Source organism: Macaca fascicularis, chromosome 17, assembly GCF_037993035.2.
Source record: "Macaca fascicularis isolate 582-1 chromosome 17, T2T-MFA8v1.1".
Taxonomy (NCBI): Eukaryota; Metazoa; Chordata; class Mammalia; order Primates; family Cercopithecidae; genus Macaca; species Macaca fascicularis.
The window spans coordinates 20,605,233-20,620,433 of record NC_088391.1 but is presented as its reverse complement, the minus strand read 5'-3'; the positions used below and the strand labels follow the sequence as shown (position 1 = coordinate 20,620,433).

Below are 15,201 nucleotides of genomic sequence, written 5' to 3'. Positions count from 1 at the left end.
TTTCATTCTTCACTTAATCAGTGGTTCGTAAGCCATGAATCTAGGTTGAGCCCCTACATTCCCATGTGCAAAGAACATTATAAAATCACTAACATGTGGAAATACACAGTCTCCTAACTTTTGGGTCCTGTTATTACTTTTAAAATACAAATTTATTTGTATCATCCTTTAGTCATTAGGTATTTTCTGAAGCAATGAAGCTGAAAGTATAGAAACTACACGCAGAATCTTCTACATTTGTGGATGATGAAAAAGGAGTCTTTGTTTCTTAAAAAATCAGAAAGCAGTGCTCTAGGGGCTTCTAATATATAAGGAAATTATTGTAATTTCACATGCAATATGTTCTAAATCTTGATCTCTTAATCAGAATCGTAGAGAATCTCTCTTCTAGGTTTGCAGTTAATGGTGAAAACCAAAAGCTCCACCTTTGGCTGGATAGTGGATAGAGGGGGTTGGAGGCTGCGGCAAGGTAAACTACAACTCCCAGGATTCTTTGGTGGGCTCCCTGGGAGATGTAGTTTAGTCCCGCCTTGGGCCCTCCCTGCCTCACACCATCTCCACCGCAGCTCTGGGCTCACGTTCTGGATAAGGACGGCGCGGGGGCGGTTGTCTCATTACAATTTCATTCTCGTTTTGTCATTTTTCTCATTTAGCTCATTTTTGTCATTTTAGTCCATTGTTAGGCATGCTCGAGGACTACTCCTTCGGAGAGAGGTCGTTGCGGAGGAGGGGCCGGGAGCGTGTGTTAACCCGGAAGAAGTGAACCAGGAAGTCAACGTGATTTCGGGTTTGTAGGGCTGAAATGTGGCGGGTCTCTGAAGGTTCCGACCTCAGTAAAGAGAGCTGACGTCTGTTCTTCTTTTTCTTAGGTACTGTGCCCAGTTCGTTCCTGATCTTCGCCGCCGCCTCTTGTATTACCTCTTTATGGAATCACTCCATATACTGAGTTACACGGCATGGTTTGCCCGTGCTGCTGCCCCGCGGGCTGTCGCTTCTGATCTGCCTACACTTAGAACTTTCCCCAAAGCATCAGAGTAATACTGTTACTGTGATGGGTAATGGAGAAGTCGTGCTGTTCCCAAGTGTAGTTAACCTTGGAGAGCAAACATCTTGGTTTTTTTTTGTTTGTTTCCTTAATGTTGAGATTCATGACCTTGAAAATTATGCATTCTACTCTGTTCCTAAAATGGAAATTTTAGCAATAAGTATTCGTACAAACATGTATTTGTCATCCTTTTATTCTGTCTGTTAGCAAATGGACACACTTTTTCTGACGTGCTTGAAATATGGGGGTGGTGGAGTGTAATGTTTGTGACAGCTGGCCATTGGTGCTTTCTTCCACAGTTCTTTTAATAATGTGATGCACTATCCTAAAATCTATCAGTAGAACTCTGGAAACTGAATATTTTAAAGACCATTCTGAATGTTTATTTCCTAGGTGATAATGGTAAGTTAACAGGCTTATAGTGAACAAATGAGCTAATATATCAATGCACCTCCTAGCATAGTAGGATCACTGGAGAAAGTAAAGGTTGATTTTGATAAATGTTGATCCTTCTTTTTTTGAGTTGAGTCTCACTATGTTGCCCAGGCTGGCCTTGAACTTCATCGCTCAAGTGATCCTCCTGCCTCAGCCTCCTGGGTAGCTGGGACAATAGATGCATGCTACTGTGCGTGGCTTGACCCTTATTTCAACTTTGAACCTCAGAGTTTTAGGGGCAAAGTGTTTTTCTTAGAACACTTTATATTCTCCCTTTCTTACTCAGTAAGACCATTGTGTACTTTTGTTAGCTCTTGATTATCTCTGTTGGAGGGGAGGAGAACAAAATTATTGTACGCAGCCAATTTCACCTAACCTGTAATTTTTTAAACTAATCTTTTTTTGTGATTATGAATGTATTCCATGCTATATGTGCAAGAGACTTGGAAAACACTGAAAAGTAGAAAAAATAGCAAGCAAAAGGTATTCATAATCTCACAACTAGAGATCATTTTATTAACATTTTGGTATGTTTCTTTTTTTTTTTTTTTGAGACAGAGTGTTGCTTTGTCGCCCACGCTGAAGTGCAGTGGTGCGATCTCAGTTCACTGCAACCTCCGCCTCCCAGGTTCAAGCAATTCTCCTGCCTCAGCTTCCCAAGCAGCTGGGACTACAGGCACATGCCATCACGCTTGGCTAATTGTTTTGATATTTTTAGTAGAGAAAGGGTTTTCCCATGTTGGCAAGGCTGGTCTCGAACTCCTGACCTCAGATGATCTGCCCGCCTCGGCCTCCCAAAGTTGTAGGATTACAGGCATGAGCCACTGTGCCCAGCACATTTTGGTATGTTTCTTATTTAACATTCTTTTTAAAAAATACTCTATGTGCTTTTTTTTTCTTTTTTTACATGTATACTATATATTATAGAATATTTTTTAAATGTAATTGAGATTCTATTTTGTTCCTTGCTTTTCTTGCTTAATATAATTGACACCACTTAATATAATTGTAGGGCTTTTCACCAACCCTACTTTCTTGGTCTATTAATACTTGAACTTTTCTTCCTTTAGGATCTCAGCTAAAAGGGAAGCATTTTTGAAAAGTGATTGCAGAATTGAGAGTGAAAATTACTGAGTCCTGAACAGGCAACTTACATTCTAATACCAGCTCTGTCTCTATCCAGCCGACTGAATAGTCATGATTAAGTTACTTGACTTCCTTGGATATCTAGATCCTTAAAGTTAAAGAATTATACAAGATAATAATAATATTTTCTTCAAACTTTAGAAAATGACTCTGTGAATCACCTTAAGACTGTGTTTGGAGCTGGCTGAGGCAGTAAATGAAACAAGATTTCTTGATGTTCCTTCCAGCTTTATTATGCATGTATCTTTAGAGCTGATTTTTTTTTAAAGACTGTGTTTATTGTATTTCAGATGCTGAGATGAATCGTCACCTGTGTGTTTGGCTTTTTAGACATCCATCTCTTAATGGTTACCTCCAGTGTCACATCCAGCTCCATTCTCATCGATTTAGACAGATACATCTTGATACAAGGCTGCAAGTTTTGAGACAAAACAGGAATTGCATTTTTCATCTGTTAAGTAAGAATCGGCCCAGGAGATATTGCCATCAAGACACCAAGATGCTTTGGAAGCATAAAGCACTACAGAAATATATGGAGAACCTGAATAAGGAGTACCAAACACTTGAGCAATGTCTGCAGCATATACCTGTGAATGAAGAGAACCGAAGGTCCTTGAACAGAAGGCATGCTGAGTTGGCACCTCTTGCAGCCATTTACCAAGAAATTCAGGAGACTGAACAAGCAATTGAAGAATTAGAATCAATGTGTAAAAGTAGGTAAAAGATACATATGTGTCCTGCATAAGGGCTATTTTTATGTGTGTGTGTAAGTACAGATTTGATTTTCTAAGTTAAAACTTTATTGAACTTAGTCTTTTGTTTTTTTTTTTTCCCACAGAAGCAGGGTCTCACTTGTTGCCCAGGCAGGAGTGCAGTGACTCAGTCGTCGCTCACTGTAACCTCTAAGTCCTTGGCCTCCCACTTCAGAATTCTGAGTAGCTAGGGCTGCTGTGCCAGGGCTTTCCAAAGCAATGTGATTATAGCCACCGTGCCACTGAGGCTGGCCTGAACTCAGTCTTTTAAAAAACCTACAAGTAATAAGCCCAACACTTGGAAAGAACAGGACTCTGTACCCAGAGTGTTTGACCCACTTTAGCTACTAAAGATCAACTCTACTAAGTAACTAGGCTCCTCGTGGTACTTGCCATGGTCTTAAGGTCTGGGAGACAAAATGTTGGTCTTTTCAGAAGCTTTATTTTATTGAGCAGAACTTTATTGAACACTGTACCTACATAGTAGGGCTACACACACAGTTCCTACCCCATCAATGAACTTCTATGGTCTAGTGAGAGAAACTTATTTAAGTATTGTTTATTAAATGAGACCTGCTGTACTAGAGGAAGGCACAGTTTCATGGGAGCAAAGAGGAGAGGGCCCTCAAACCAGCCTGGATTGATTGGGTAAAGCTTCCTGGAGGGGACCACGCATTAGTGGAGCCAAGAAGGAAGCTTTATATTTCTTTTTTTTTTTTTTTTTTTTGAGACAGAGTCTTGCTGTGTCACCCAGGCTGGAATACAGTGGCATGGTCTCGGCCACTGCAACCTCTGCCTCCCAGGTTCAAGCGATTCTCCCACCTCAGCCTCCCGAGGAGCTGGGACTACAGGCGCCTGCCACCATTCCCAGCTAATTTTTTTTTTTATTTTAGTAGAGACAGGGTTTCACCATGTTGGCCAGGCTGGTCTTGAACTCCTGACCTCAAGTGATCCAGCCACCTTGGCCTCCCAAAGTGCTGGGATTACAGGTGTGAGCCACCGCGCCCAGCTGGCGTATTTATTTTTTATCTTTTTTTTTTTTTAAGGGATGGGGCCTCACCATGTTGCCCAGATTGGACTCAAACTCCGGGGCTCAAACAATCCTCCTGCCTCAGCCTTCTGAGTAGCTGGGCCTACAGGCTATTTTTTATCTTAATTTTCTATTTTAGTATTTCTTAATACTGCTATTGCCTCTACATTTTTTCTCTTATGAAAATTTTCCAAAATTTTTATACAGAACTTGAGAGAAAAGTTTAATGAACTAACCTATGATTCAACATTTATCCAGATTTTGCTATTCACTTTTAGTTTCTAGGTTTTCTTCTGTGCTTCATCTTGTTTCATTTAGCCTTAGAGGTATTATTATGTGACATACAGGCCAGTCACTGTTATACCTGTAAAGTCCTGGATGTTTGAAAGCTTCCATTTTTCTGCCTTCTATTGATGGTGTCACAAGTCTCTTACATAGGTTTAATGGAGGTATTTTTTATTCTTTTGCATAATGCCACACAAAGTTGTAATTAATTAGTTTTGAGAAGGCTGCTTGTATATAGTAGGAGTTTACGAAATGCATTCTAATTAAATTGGCATAACTTCTTTCAGCCTTGGTTGTATCATGTATAATATTACATTGGATTGCATCAGTTCTAAAGGCTGTACTGCCTCTACAATTCTTCTATAATAATAGTAATAATAGCTACATTTACAAAGTCCTCTTATGTGCTAGGCACTAAGCTCAGGGCTTTACAAATATTATCTCATTTGAATGCTCAGGTAACCTTATGAGGTAGGATATATGATTATTATTCTCCCCCCCCCCTTTTTTTTTTTAAGAGACAGAGCCTTGCTCTGTGGCCCAGGCTGGAATGCAGTAGCGTAATCACAGCTTACTTTAACCTTGAACTCCTGGATTCAAGCAGTCCTCCAACCTCAGCCTCCCAAGTAGCTGGAACTACGGGTGTGTGCAACCATTCCCAGCTTTTAAAAAAATTTTTAAATAAAAAAAAAAACAGCTTGTGTTTTCCCTCATTTTATACATTTGATAGATGAGGAAACTGAAAGGTTAAATTTGCAAAGGTCACTCAGCCAGCGAGGGGAGAAGCAAGGATTTGAACCCAAGCAATGAGATTCCAAAGCCTCTGCTTTTATCCACTACTCACTGGATGATTCAAAGTCCAGTAGGGTCTACCTCTGTGATGCATCTTGCATGAGTCCCCTTCTATTCCTTCCACTAATTTATATCTTCATTACATCTCTGACTTAGCTGATGGCAATCAGTTCCTAACTTGTAGTCCTACCTCTAGACGTTCCAGTTCAAGTACAGTCTTATTCATGTTACTCACCTGTTCCCATTGCCTATAAGTAGAGATTTCTTGGTTTGGCATTTAAAAGCCCCTGCAGAGTAACCCCAGCCTCTCCGTGCACTATGTTAATTCTCTTTGCATATTCTACCTTCCAACCAAAATAGACAACTTGCCATTCTCTGGATATATTTGTGCTGTCCCATGACTGTATCTTTGCCCACATTGTTAACATACCCATTTCACCTTGTTAAAAGCCAGTCCTCTTACAAAGTTTGGCTGAGATGTCATACTTTGGCTTCAGTACCCTTTGCAAAACAAGTATGGTTACCTTTCTCTGTTTTGTATTATAATCCTTTATGTAACTGTCTTAACCTAAGCCCCTAACCCCATTGTCTGTTCTTCAAGGTCAGGTCCTGTGTCTTACTCATTTTTCTATCTTCTGCAGCACTAAACGTGGGACATAATAGGTTCTTGAATCTTTGTTGATATAATGAAATTGAATTAGACAGATTCTACAGGTTTACAGCAAATAATGAGACCACAAAAATAATTTTATATGACTGCAAATCAGAAGGTTTTTCTGATACCTTTGAACCAGCAGGTATCTATTAAGTAATGTCAGCCTGGTTTCCATTTGTGACATGTGCACAATGTGGTACTAGTGGTGACATTAAAATTCTACAACAGATGATCCATAATTAGAATTAGTTCTGACGACGCCTTAGCCAGGAAGCCCTCATTAAGTGCTAACGTCTGGTTTAGTCCCCTTCATTTATGCCCCCATGGCACACTGGCACTGCCCCATCACATATTGTAATCACGTATATGTGTTTGCCACCAGACTGGGCCACTTGAGACCTGAAGCTATGTTTTTTTTTCTTCCTTGTCTCCCCAGCAACTAGCAGAGTGTCTAGCAAAATGTTAAATGTTGAAAGCTTGAATGAGCCACAGACTCCCACCAGACCCTAATAACTTCCATGACTACAGAATAATTTAAAAGAGTCTTCTCTTCTTTATAATTGTGATTCTTCATTTCTATTTTCTTTATAATTATTATTAAGGGTCAGAATTTCTTACCTCAACTTGTAGCAGTGCCCACTGACGAAGCCTCTAGGCCTCTAAAGTAGTGGAGTCAAAGGTCATGAGGTCTACCATCCTTGGTCAATAACTAGATCATTATTATCTTGTTTTGCTAGAGTTCCATGATTTAACTTTCTGCTTTGGAAATAATAGAAAAAGGCCCATTTTCTCCATACAGGACAGGTTACAAAAATGTATGTTTTGTCTGACACACATGATACGTATTTTTTTTAAGACAGAGTCTTTCTCTGTCATCCAGGCTGGAGTGCAGTGGCGTGACCTCGGCTCACTGCACCCTCCACCTCCTGGGTTCAAGCAATTTTCCTGCCTCAGCCTCCCGAGTAGCTAGGGGTGCAGGCGTGCACCACCATGCTTGTATAATTTTTGTATTTTTAGTAGAGATGGGGTTTCACCATGTTGGCCAGGCTGATCTCGAACTTATGACCTCAAGTGATCTGCCTGCCTTGGCCTCCCAAAGTGCTAGGATTACAGGCATGAGCCACCACACCTGGCCATGATATGTGTTTTAAAGTACCGTACTAAGCCAGGCACAGTGGCACACACCTGTAATCTCAGCTACTTAGAAGGCTGAAGCAGGAAGATTGCTTGAGTCCAGGAGTTTGAGACTGTAGTGTGCCATGATCGCATCTGAGAATAGCTACTGGCACTCCAGCCTGGGCAACATAGTGAGTCCTCATCTCTCTAAAAAAAAAAAAAACAACGTGAACTGAGTATGAATGTATCAGGAGGTTTTAAGAATTCTTATTTCTGACTTCTCTTGGATAATATGGAAGTTGTAGCTGTGCTGGACCATGTCACAGTATGCTGAGTTACAGCTGCCACCTTTAGACAGGAAATGCTCACTCCAGTTTGTTCCAAAACTTACCTTATTTGGGTTTATATTTAATTAGCTAGTCCCTTTTTAAACCTGTTTGATTAATCACTTGATTTATGTAATTATAGACCTTCAAATAACGAGCTTTGTAAATGTGGGTTTCTATATTAAGCATATTTTTGTTACTACTGTTAATAGATTGATTTGTTTAGAGATTAAATGTTTTAAGCTATTTTACCTTAAAAAACACACACACAAGGTTTTGGGAGGCACGATTATACTACTTTTCACATTGAGCTTTTTGGAAATGCTTAGCAAATACTTGTTAATTGACATTTTCCAAATATTCTAAATGTTCCCTTGTATAATCCCTTGCATTTGCAATTGAAATAAAACTTAGTAGCCAAAGAGGAACATGGCTACTTAGGAGTTTCTCCAAAACTTTATCATTATTTCTGTTTCTGGCTTTTAGGCCTAAATAAACAAGATGAAAAGCAGTTACAAGAACTTGCACTGGAAGAAAGGCAAACCATTGATCAAAAAATCAACATGTTGTACAATGAGGTAGGTTTTCAGAAGTAGACTAGTTCAGTAGTGCTGTATAAAGGAATACTGTTTTTGCTAGACTCTGCTTTGGTGCTCAAAATGGTTTCCAAACACTATTTTAAGTGTGCTCTTATGATAAGTTATCAAGCTGGTCTCCTATAATTTGCTGCAGAATGAGAATGAAGAAATTACGGTGTCACATAATAAAACAAAGACTCCCAGGGTAAAAAAAAAAAAAAAAGAAAAATTCAAAGTTGAGTCTGTTAACTTGTTAAGTAAGAGCATACATGCTGGTAAAGAAATTTAGTTCACCACAGGGACGAGTCAGAGGGTTTTAAGAGTGAGAAGTGGAGGAGGAGTTCATGGTGACTGTTAATTAAGGATTGGAAATTTGCACTCTGGATAGAATAGAATAAATCCAAAGGCGTAGAAATAGTTGGTTAACACACATCTTTGGTTAGGTCTAGTAAGGGTGTGGCATACTGGAGCCTCTCAGGATTCATGATACTGTATCAGCATCAGCTGATATCTCCTAGACATGGAAATGGAAGATTTCCCTTCCATAGTGGTCTCTTTTCCTTCTTGCTTAACGGATGGTTTGTCTACAAAGACAATGAAGAACACACTACGATATACCATGTTTCCCTCTGTCACATTTGCCGTCTTCCTACCTTCAGTCTTTCTTACTCTGGGAATCCAAGAGACGGGCTTTTTGAAAAGTTAAGGGGGAGGTTACATGGGATATCAGTTATTTTTATTACGAATTGAACCAGTTAATCAAAGGTAGAAGATGTCTGACTCTTAGTCTGATGTTCTCTCCCATAGATTATATCATTTCTAGCAGAGATGGAGTATTTCAGAAATTGGCAGTAGGGAGAATCATGACACATAGGTACTTTTAGTTTGATTTGAAAAACTTTTTAGTAATAGTGAAATTACTTCCCTTTTCTTCCTAAGAGGAAAGTTGGTTACTTTCTTTATTAGGAAGCCTTTTTTTTTTTTCTGGTCACAGCTGAGAAACTCATTTTGAGCCTTATCTTGGGAGCCCTCAACATAGTCTTTAATTAGAGCGACTCTGCTGAGAAGGCACAGCATGGCTGGTGTCTGCTGTCAGTTACAGCAGGAGATAATATGAAATCATTTCTCAAATTGAAGACTTTGAAAGCCTTGCTTCATTCGTTAGATGAAAGAAGCTGCTGTTCAGAACTAATTATAAGAGCCAGAATCTGAAGAAAATTGAATGGAACACCCTGGACTTTGATCTGAACTTCTGCATTCTAGAAAATTAAGATAATCTGATAACAGTGCAGAAAATATACTGACAAGTAACTCCATTGTTAACCTGAATTGATCACCTGTTTTAGGTCTAATTAGTTCTACTTATTATAGCATTCTTGGAATATCCTATTTGGGATACTGTATGATTTTGCCAATTATTGATTTTTTCAATGTTTTTGGGGCCATTATTTAAATTCAGTAATAGTATGCCGGGGAAAATATACACACAAATGCTGATTTTTATTCCAGCTTTTCCAGAGCCTTCTGCCAAAGGAGAAATATGACAAAAATGATGTTATTTTAGAGGTGACATCTGGAAGAACTACTGGAGGTCAGTAAACTTATTTTATTATTTAAATGATCTAAAAAGTCCTTGAATTTTACCTTATCTGATAACACTAACTTTAAAAGTCCATTAAATGTATTTAAATTTGCAAATAGTTATTCTTTGTGTCTTAAAGGACTTAGTCTTAAGGATGGCTTTCTGAAATTTGTTCTGACTAAATATTTTTCATATTTTCTTTTAGGTGACATCTGCCAACAATTTACCCGAGAAATATTTGACATGTACCAGAATTATTCGTGCTATAAACACTGGCAATTTGAACTTCTGAATTATACACCAGCAGATTATGGTAGGCATATGAGGAATTTGCCCGTAGCAGATACTGAAAATTATTTTACCTCTGATCTTGATTAGAACCATATTGTCCCTTTTTTTTTTAAACTTTTGGTGTATATCTACTAAACACTGTGACATAGGCTCATCAATCACAGTGGCTTTCTATTATAGTAGAGTTGTTAGCTGGGAGAAGAGAGTGGAAATGAGGGAAGCGTTTGCTTAGGGAGAAATATGTGAATTAGAGAAAATTCCCCTGAGGAACTTAGATACGTATCTTGCCTCAAAATCATTTTTCTCTGTTATTGAAAGCAAAGATATATTAAGGTTTTTACTTTAAATAGCTTTATTTATAACATAATATAATAAGTATTACTAATTAGACTAAGTGGCTAATGTGTTTGATTTTTATGAGAATATAGAAAAAGTTAACCATTTGTCTTTATTTTCAAGAAACTTCTGTTCTCTTTTGGCTGATAAAAATTTATACAACGGCTGGACACTATGGCTCATGCCTATAATCCCAGCACTCTGGGAGGCTGAGGTGGGTGGATCACCTGAGGTCAGGAGTTTGAGACCAGCCTGGCCGACATGGTAAAACCTTGTCTCTACTAAAAATACAAAAATTAATTGGGCATGGTGGCATGTGCCTGTAATCCCAACTACTCGGGAGGCTGAGGCAGGAGAATCGCTTGAACCCAGAAGGGGGAGGTTGCAGTGAGCCGAGATCACCCCAGTGCACTCCTGCCTGGGCAACAGAGCGAGACTGTCTCAAATAATAATAATAATAATAATAATACAACGTAGGCAAACAGTGCAGTTCTTTACCTTTAAATACTCAAGTATATTGATTCAAAACGTGATGATAATTCTCTCATTTGTCCCATTCTTTTAACCCATTTGAAAGTTTTCCTCTGCTTGGTTATGCAGTGATACATTGTAGTAGACAGAGGAGTCGTCAATAATAAACCACCAACTATCAAAGTAGGGAGAGAAGATTCATGTAAGTTGAACAGTAAAGGGAAGTAAGAACCAGCATACAGCCTAAGGAAGTTGTACTTGGTACAGATTTCAGATACAACCAGTGGTCAGGAAAGGGGGTTATCTGTGAGCGCAGAGGGAAGAAACAACCTGAGCAGCAGCATGCTGGTGGGAGAGGTCTTGGTGTGTCGGGGAGGGAGTGGGGAGGCCAGTTTACCCATAGCTTGTCAGGGAAGTAATCTCTGAAGTAGGTTTGAGTGGATAGATTTTGAACAGCTTTGACTGATGGGCAGTAGGAAGCTGTTGAAAATTGTATTAATATGATTTGATAAAATATATTTTAAGGAGATTATTTTGACAATAGTGATGGATGGATGGATGGATGGATGCATGGATGCACGGATGGAAAGGCTAGATTTAGTGCAGACTGCAAAAAGGTTATTACAGTAATCCAGATATGACTAAGAGTTAGAATGGGAAGTAGAATTATGTGTCAGAGACCTTCAAAGGATGAATAGGCATAATTTGCTGAGTAACTAGATGTGAGAGGAACTGTTGCTTATCCAGTATGTCCTGTGTGAACAACTTCACATCCTTGTGAAATAGGTATTACTAATCTCATTTTACAGATGAGAATCTAGGCTCAGAGAGTAACTAACTAATCCAGGACCACACAGTAAGTAATGGCAATCCTGGGATTAAATTTTAGTCTGTTTGATCCAGAGCTGCACTACATCCCATGATTCTATTCTGACACAAAGGAGATGAGCCACAGGGAGTCTAATCTTTCTAGCTGAGAAGACTGTGATACTCATTCATGCCATTGGATGGAATAGAAGTTGGAAGGCAGAAACCATTTGGAAAGAATAATGATGAATGGTTTTTAAATTATTAAGTTTGAGGTTATAGTGAGCATCCACTTAGAAATAGTCAGTAAATAGTCTGGGCACAGTGGCTCACACCTGTAATCCCAGCACTTTGGGAGACTGAGTTCAAGACCAGCCTGACCAACATGGTAAAACCCCGTCTCTACTAAAGATATAAAAATTACCTGTAATCTCAGCTACTCGGGAGGCTGAGGTACAAGAATCATTTGAACCCGGGAGGCGCAGGTTGCAGTGAGTTGAGATTGCACCAGTGCACTCCAACCTGGGCAATAGAGTGAGACTCAGTCTCAAAAAAAAAAAAAGAAAGAAATATTCGGAGTAAATATTAAGTTGAGTAACCAGATCTTTGGTGAGAGAACAGAACTCAGGCAAACTATTTGATACCTGTTAACTCAGAGACAATGTCTGATACTGAGAGAATAAGTGAGGGAGAGTCTGTAGAGAGAGAGCATTCAGGGCAACAAGCTTTGGAGAATGGCCACGTTTAGAAGGATAGACCAGTTAGCAAAATAAAAGGAGGATTCAAGATAAGCAGAAAAAGGATGAGGACAGTAAAATATTATGGAAGCAAAAGAGGAGAGAGTTTCAAGGAGAATGTAAGAAGAAATAGCAGCATTGTGAAAAGGAGAGTAGTGGAAAATATCGTGAGTGAACTCTGATAGGTGTATTTTGAATGAGACTTTCAAGAATAAAAGGGAGATGACCTCAATAACAGGAAGAGAGATTCTGTTCCAGGTTTGTAGAGCAGCCTAAACAATGGTTGGGAAAACTTGCCTTTAGATACACTAACTCACTGGCAAAATAAAAATATTTTGAAAAGTTAAAAGCCTCCTTTTTTTAAAAAAAAAAAAGAAACATTACAAATATTTTACTCATATACCTTTAAAATTAAAGACTAAGGGCTGGGCTTGATTGAGCCCAGGAGGTTTGATTGAGCCCAGGAGGTCGAGGCTGCAGTGAGCCATGATTGTGCCACTGCACTCCAGCCTGGGCAACAGAGCTAGACTCTGTCCCGAAAGAAGTGGGGAGAGGGGATAGTAAATGGAAGCAAACAGTCATGTCCCAGAGTGGCAGTGGGAAAAGAAATGACCTCCTGACCTCGTGATCCACCCACCTCGGCCTGCCAAAGTACTGGGATTACAGGCGTAAGCCACCACGCCCAGCCTAAAAAAATGATTTCTTTATTAGAAGCAGTTAGGAGAAGAAAATGATGTGGATAAAGAAAGGGCAAAAAGCACCTACCTTATATACATGTTAAATTACATGTGTGTGCACACAGATATATTTTTTTAATGTTTAATTGAAATGGAGAGGAACTCATAGATAACCATAGAGATTCACATAGCACTAAAAGCTAAAGTTGAAAGTTTCATGTACAAATTCATACGTTAAGTGACTTTCAAAGTCATATCATTTTATGGCAGTAGGTACAGATAGAGACAATATTTAACCATTTCAGAAATAGTTCAAACTAAATGATCACAAGATAGTCTATGGAAGCAGTGGAGGGTAATGGTTCTAGATATGTAGTGTAGGTCTGACACTATCGATCTGTAAACCTGGTATCTAATGAATTGAAATATTTTCCACATTAAAGGGATTTTATAAAATATATTGCATGATCTCCCCAGCCCTCGATGGATGAATATTTATAATTATGTTTTGGTATTCTCTACTCACGAGTTGAATTTGGAGAGGGGTGGCTTACTGGAATGTAATTGTGAATTTTATGTGTCCAGATGACTCACGTTTCACCACAACTGTGAGAAACATATTTGTGGGGAGCCCCAGCATCCTTCAGGATCTCTGTGACCACTCTTCTCTCTAGGTCACACCATACAGTGGGGACTTTGGTCACTGAATTGGGAAACCTAAATGTAGTAGGAGTAATTCGATCCCAGGGTGGCAGGGGCCAACTGGTGGTACCCCACTGCCAAATGCCAAGTAGTAGGCGTAATTACCGTGCCAGACAGCAGAGTCAAAATAGCAAGCAGTGACCGGGCGCAGTGGCTCACGCCTGTAATCTCAGCACTTTGGGAGACTGAGATGGGTGGATCACCTGAAGTCAGGAGTTCGAGACCATCCTGGCCAACATGGCGAAACCCCGTCTCTACTAAAACTACAAAAATTAGCCGAGTGTAGTGCGTGGCTGTACCCTTAGCTACTCAGGAGGCTGAGGCAGGAGAATCACTTGAACCCGGGAGGTGGAGGTTGCAGTGAGCCGAGATTGCTCCACTGCAGTCCTGTCTGGGCGACAGAGCAAGACTCCGTCAAAAGAAAAAAAAAAAAAGCAAGCAGAATAGTCTCACTTTTGCGGACTTACAGCGTTGATCATGGTGTTCCTAGAAGTGAAATAGATAGGAAGCCTACTACTTGATCTGTATAAGAGAAGATTTCTAGGTCAAGTAAACAGAAGGCTATCCTGAATCATAAAAACCGAGAATCACAGCTGCTCAACCAGTTTCCAGACTTGAGCCAATTTCCAGACCCAGAATACCTTGAGTGAAGGCGAGTGTGTAGGTCCCCTTGAGGAAAATCCCCAGGATACTGCCAAAACTTTTCCCCAGCCTCCTCAAAGGGGTTTATAGCCTTTTAGTACAGTAACTATACTTTGGAGAAAAGAAAGTAATCAGAGAGGACTTCTAGTCACTGTCTGTAAGCCAACACTAATTCTAGGACATTCAAAAATGTTACTGTGATCTACTAGTCAGGATAGGGGCTTGTGTGGAGGTCAGGTGATCAATGAGTTTTAGCTCATGCCCATCTCACAGTGGGCCCAGGGTGAAAATAACCAATCCTGTGGTTATTTTCCCAGTTCCAGAATGCAAAATTGGAATAGACATACTCAGCAGCTGGTAGAATCCGCACACTGGTTCCCTGACCTATGGAGCAAAGGCTATTATGGTGGGAAAGACCAAGTGGAAGCCACCAGAACGGCCTCTAGGAAAATAGCAAACGAAAAGCAATACTGCAGTTCTGGAGGGATCGTGGAGATTGGTGCTGCCACCAAGGACCTGAAAAATGCAGGGGTGGTAATTCCCCTCACATCCCCATTTAGCTCCCCTATTTGGCCTGTACAGAAGACAGGTGGATCCTGGAGAAATGATGGATTATTGAAAGCTTAAACAGGCAGTGAATCCAACGGCAGCTGCTATACCAGATGTGGTTTCATCACTTGAGCAAATTAACATATTCCCTGGTACCTGGTATATAGCTGTTGATGTGGCAAATGCCTTTTTCTCCATCCCTGTCAGTAAAAGCCACCAGAAGCAGTTTGTTTTCATCCGGCAAGGC

General features: G+C 39.9%; 1 protein-coding gene and 1 long non-coding RNA gene across 16 annotated transcripts in view; one reads left to right on the top strand and one right to left on the bottom strand.

The window, feature by feature from the left end:
* LOC141408971 (uncharacterized) overlaps nucleotides 1–15,201 on the bottom strand; it is a 177,162-nt gene that overhangs the window by 37,706 nt on the left and 124,255 nt on the right. The gene's annotated exons all lie outside the window — the stretch shown is intronic.
* Nucleotides 522–15,201, top strand: part of MTRF1 (mitochondrial translation release factor 1) — a 46,696-nt gene continuing 32,016 nt past the window's right edge. For 10 of the 12 annotated variants that reach the window (XM_074021900.1, XM_045377042.3, XM_074021905.1 and 7 more), the window contains exons 1-5: nucleotides 522–869; nucleotides 2,917–3,339; nucleotides 8,069–8,160; nucleotides 9,670–9,751; nucleotides 9,948–10,055. In XM_074021900.1, the coding sequence (XP_073878001.1) occupies nucleotides 2,925–3,339; nucleotides 8,069–8,160; nucleotides 9,670–9,751; nucleotides 9,948–10,055 (697 nt within the window). In that variant the 5' untranslated portion in view covers nucleotides 522–869; nucleotides 2,917–2,924. Of the gene's footprint in view, nucleotides 870–1,429; nucleotides 1,448–2,916; nucleotides 3,340–8,068; nucleotides 8,161–9,669; nucleotides 9,752–9,947; nucleotides 10,056–15,201 lie in introns of those variants that run through there. The other 2 variants (XM_045377043.3, XM_074021899.1) reach the window with 2 other exon arrangements.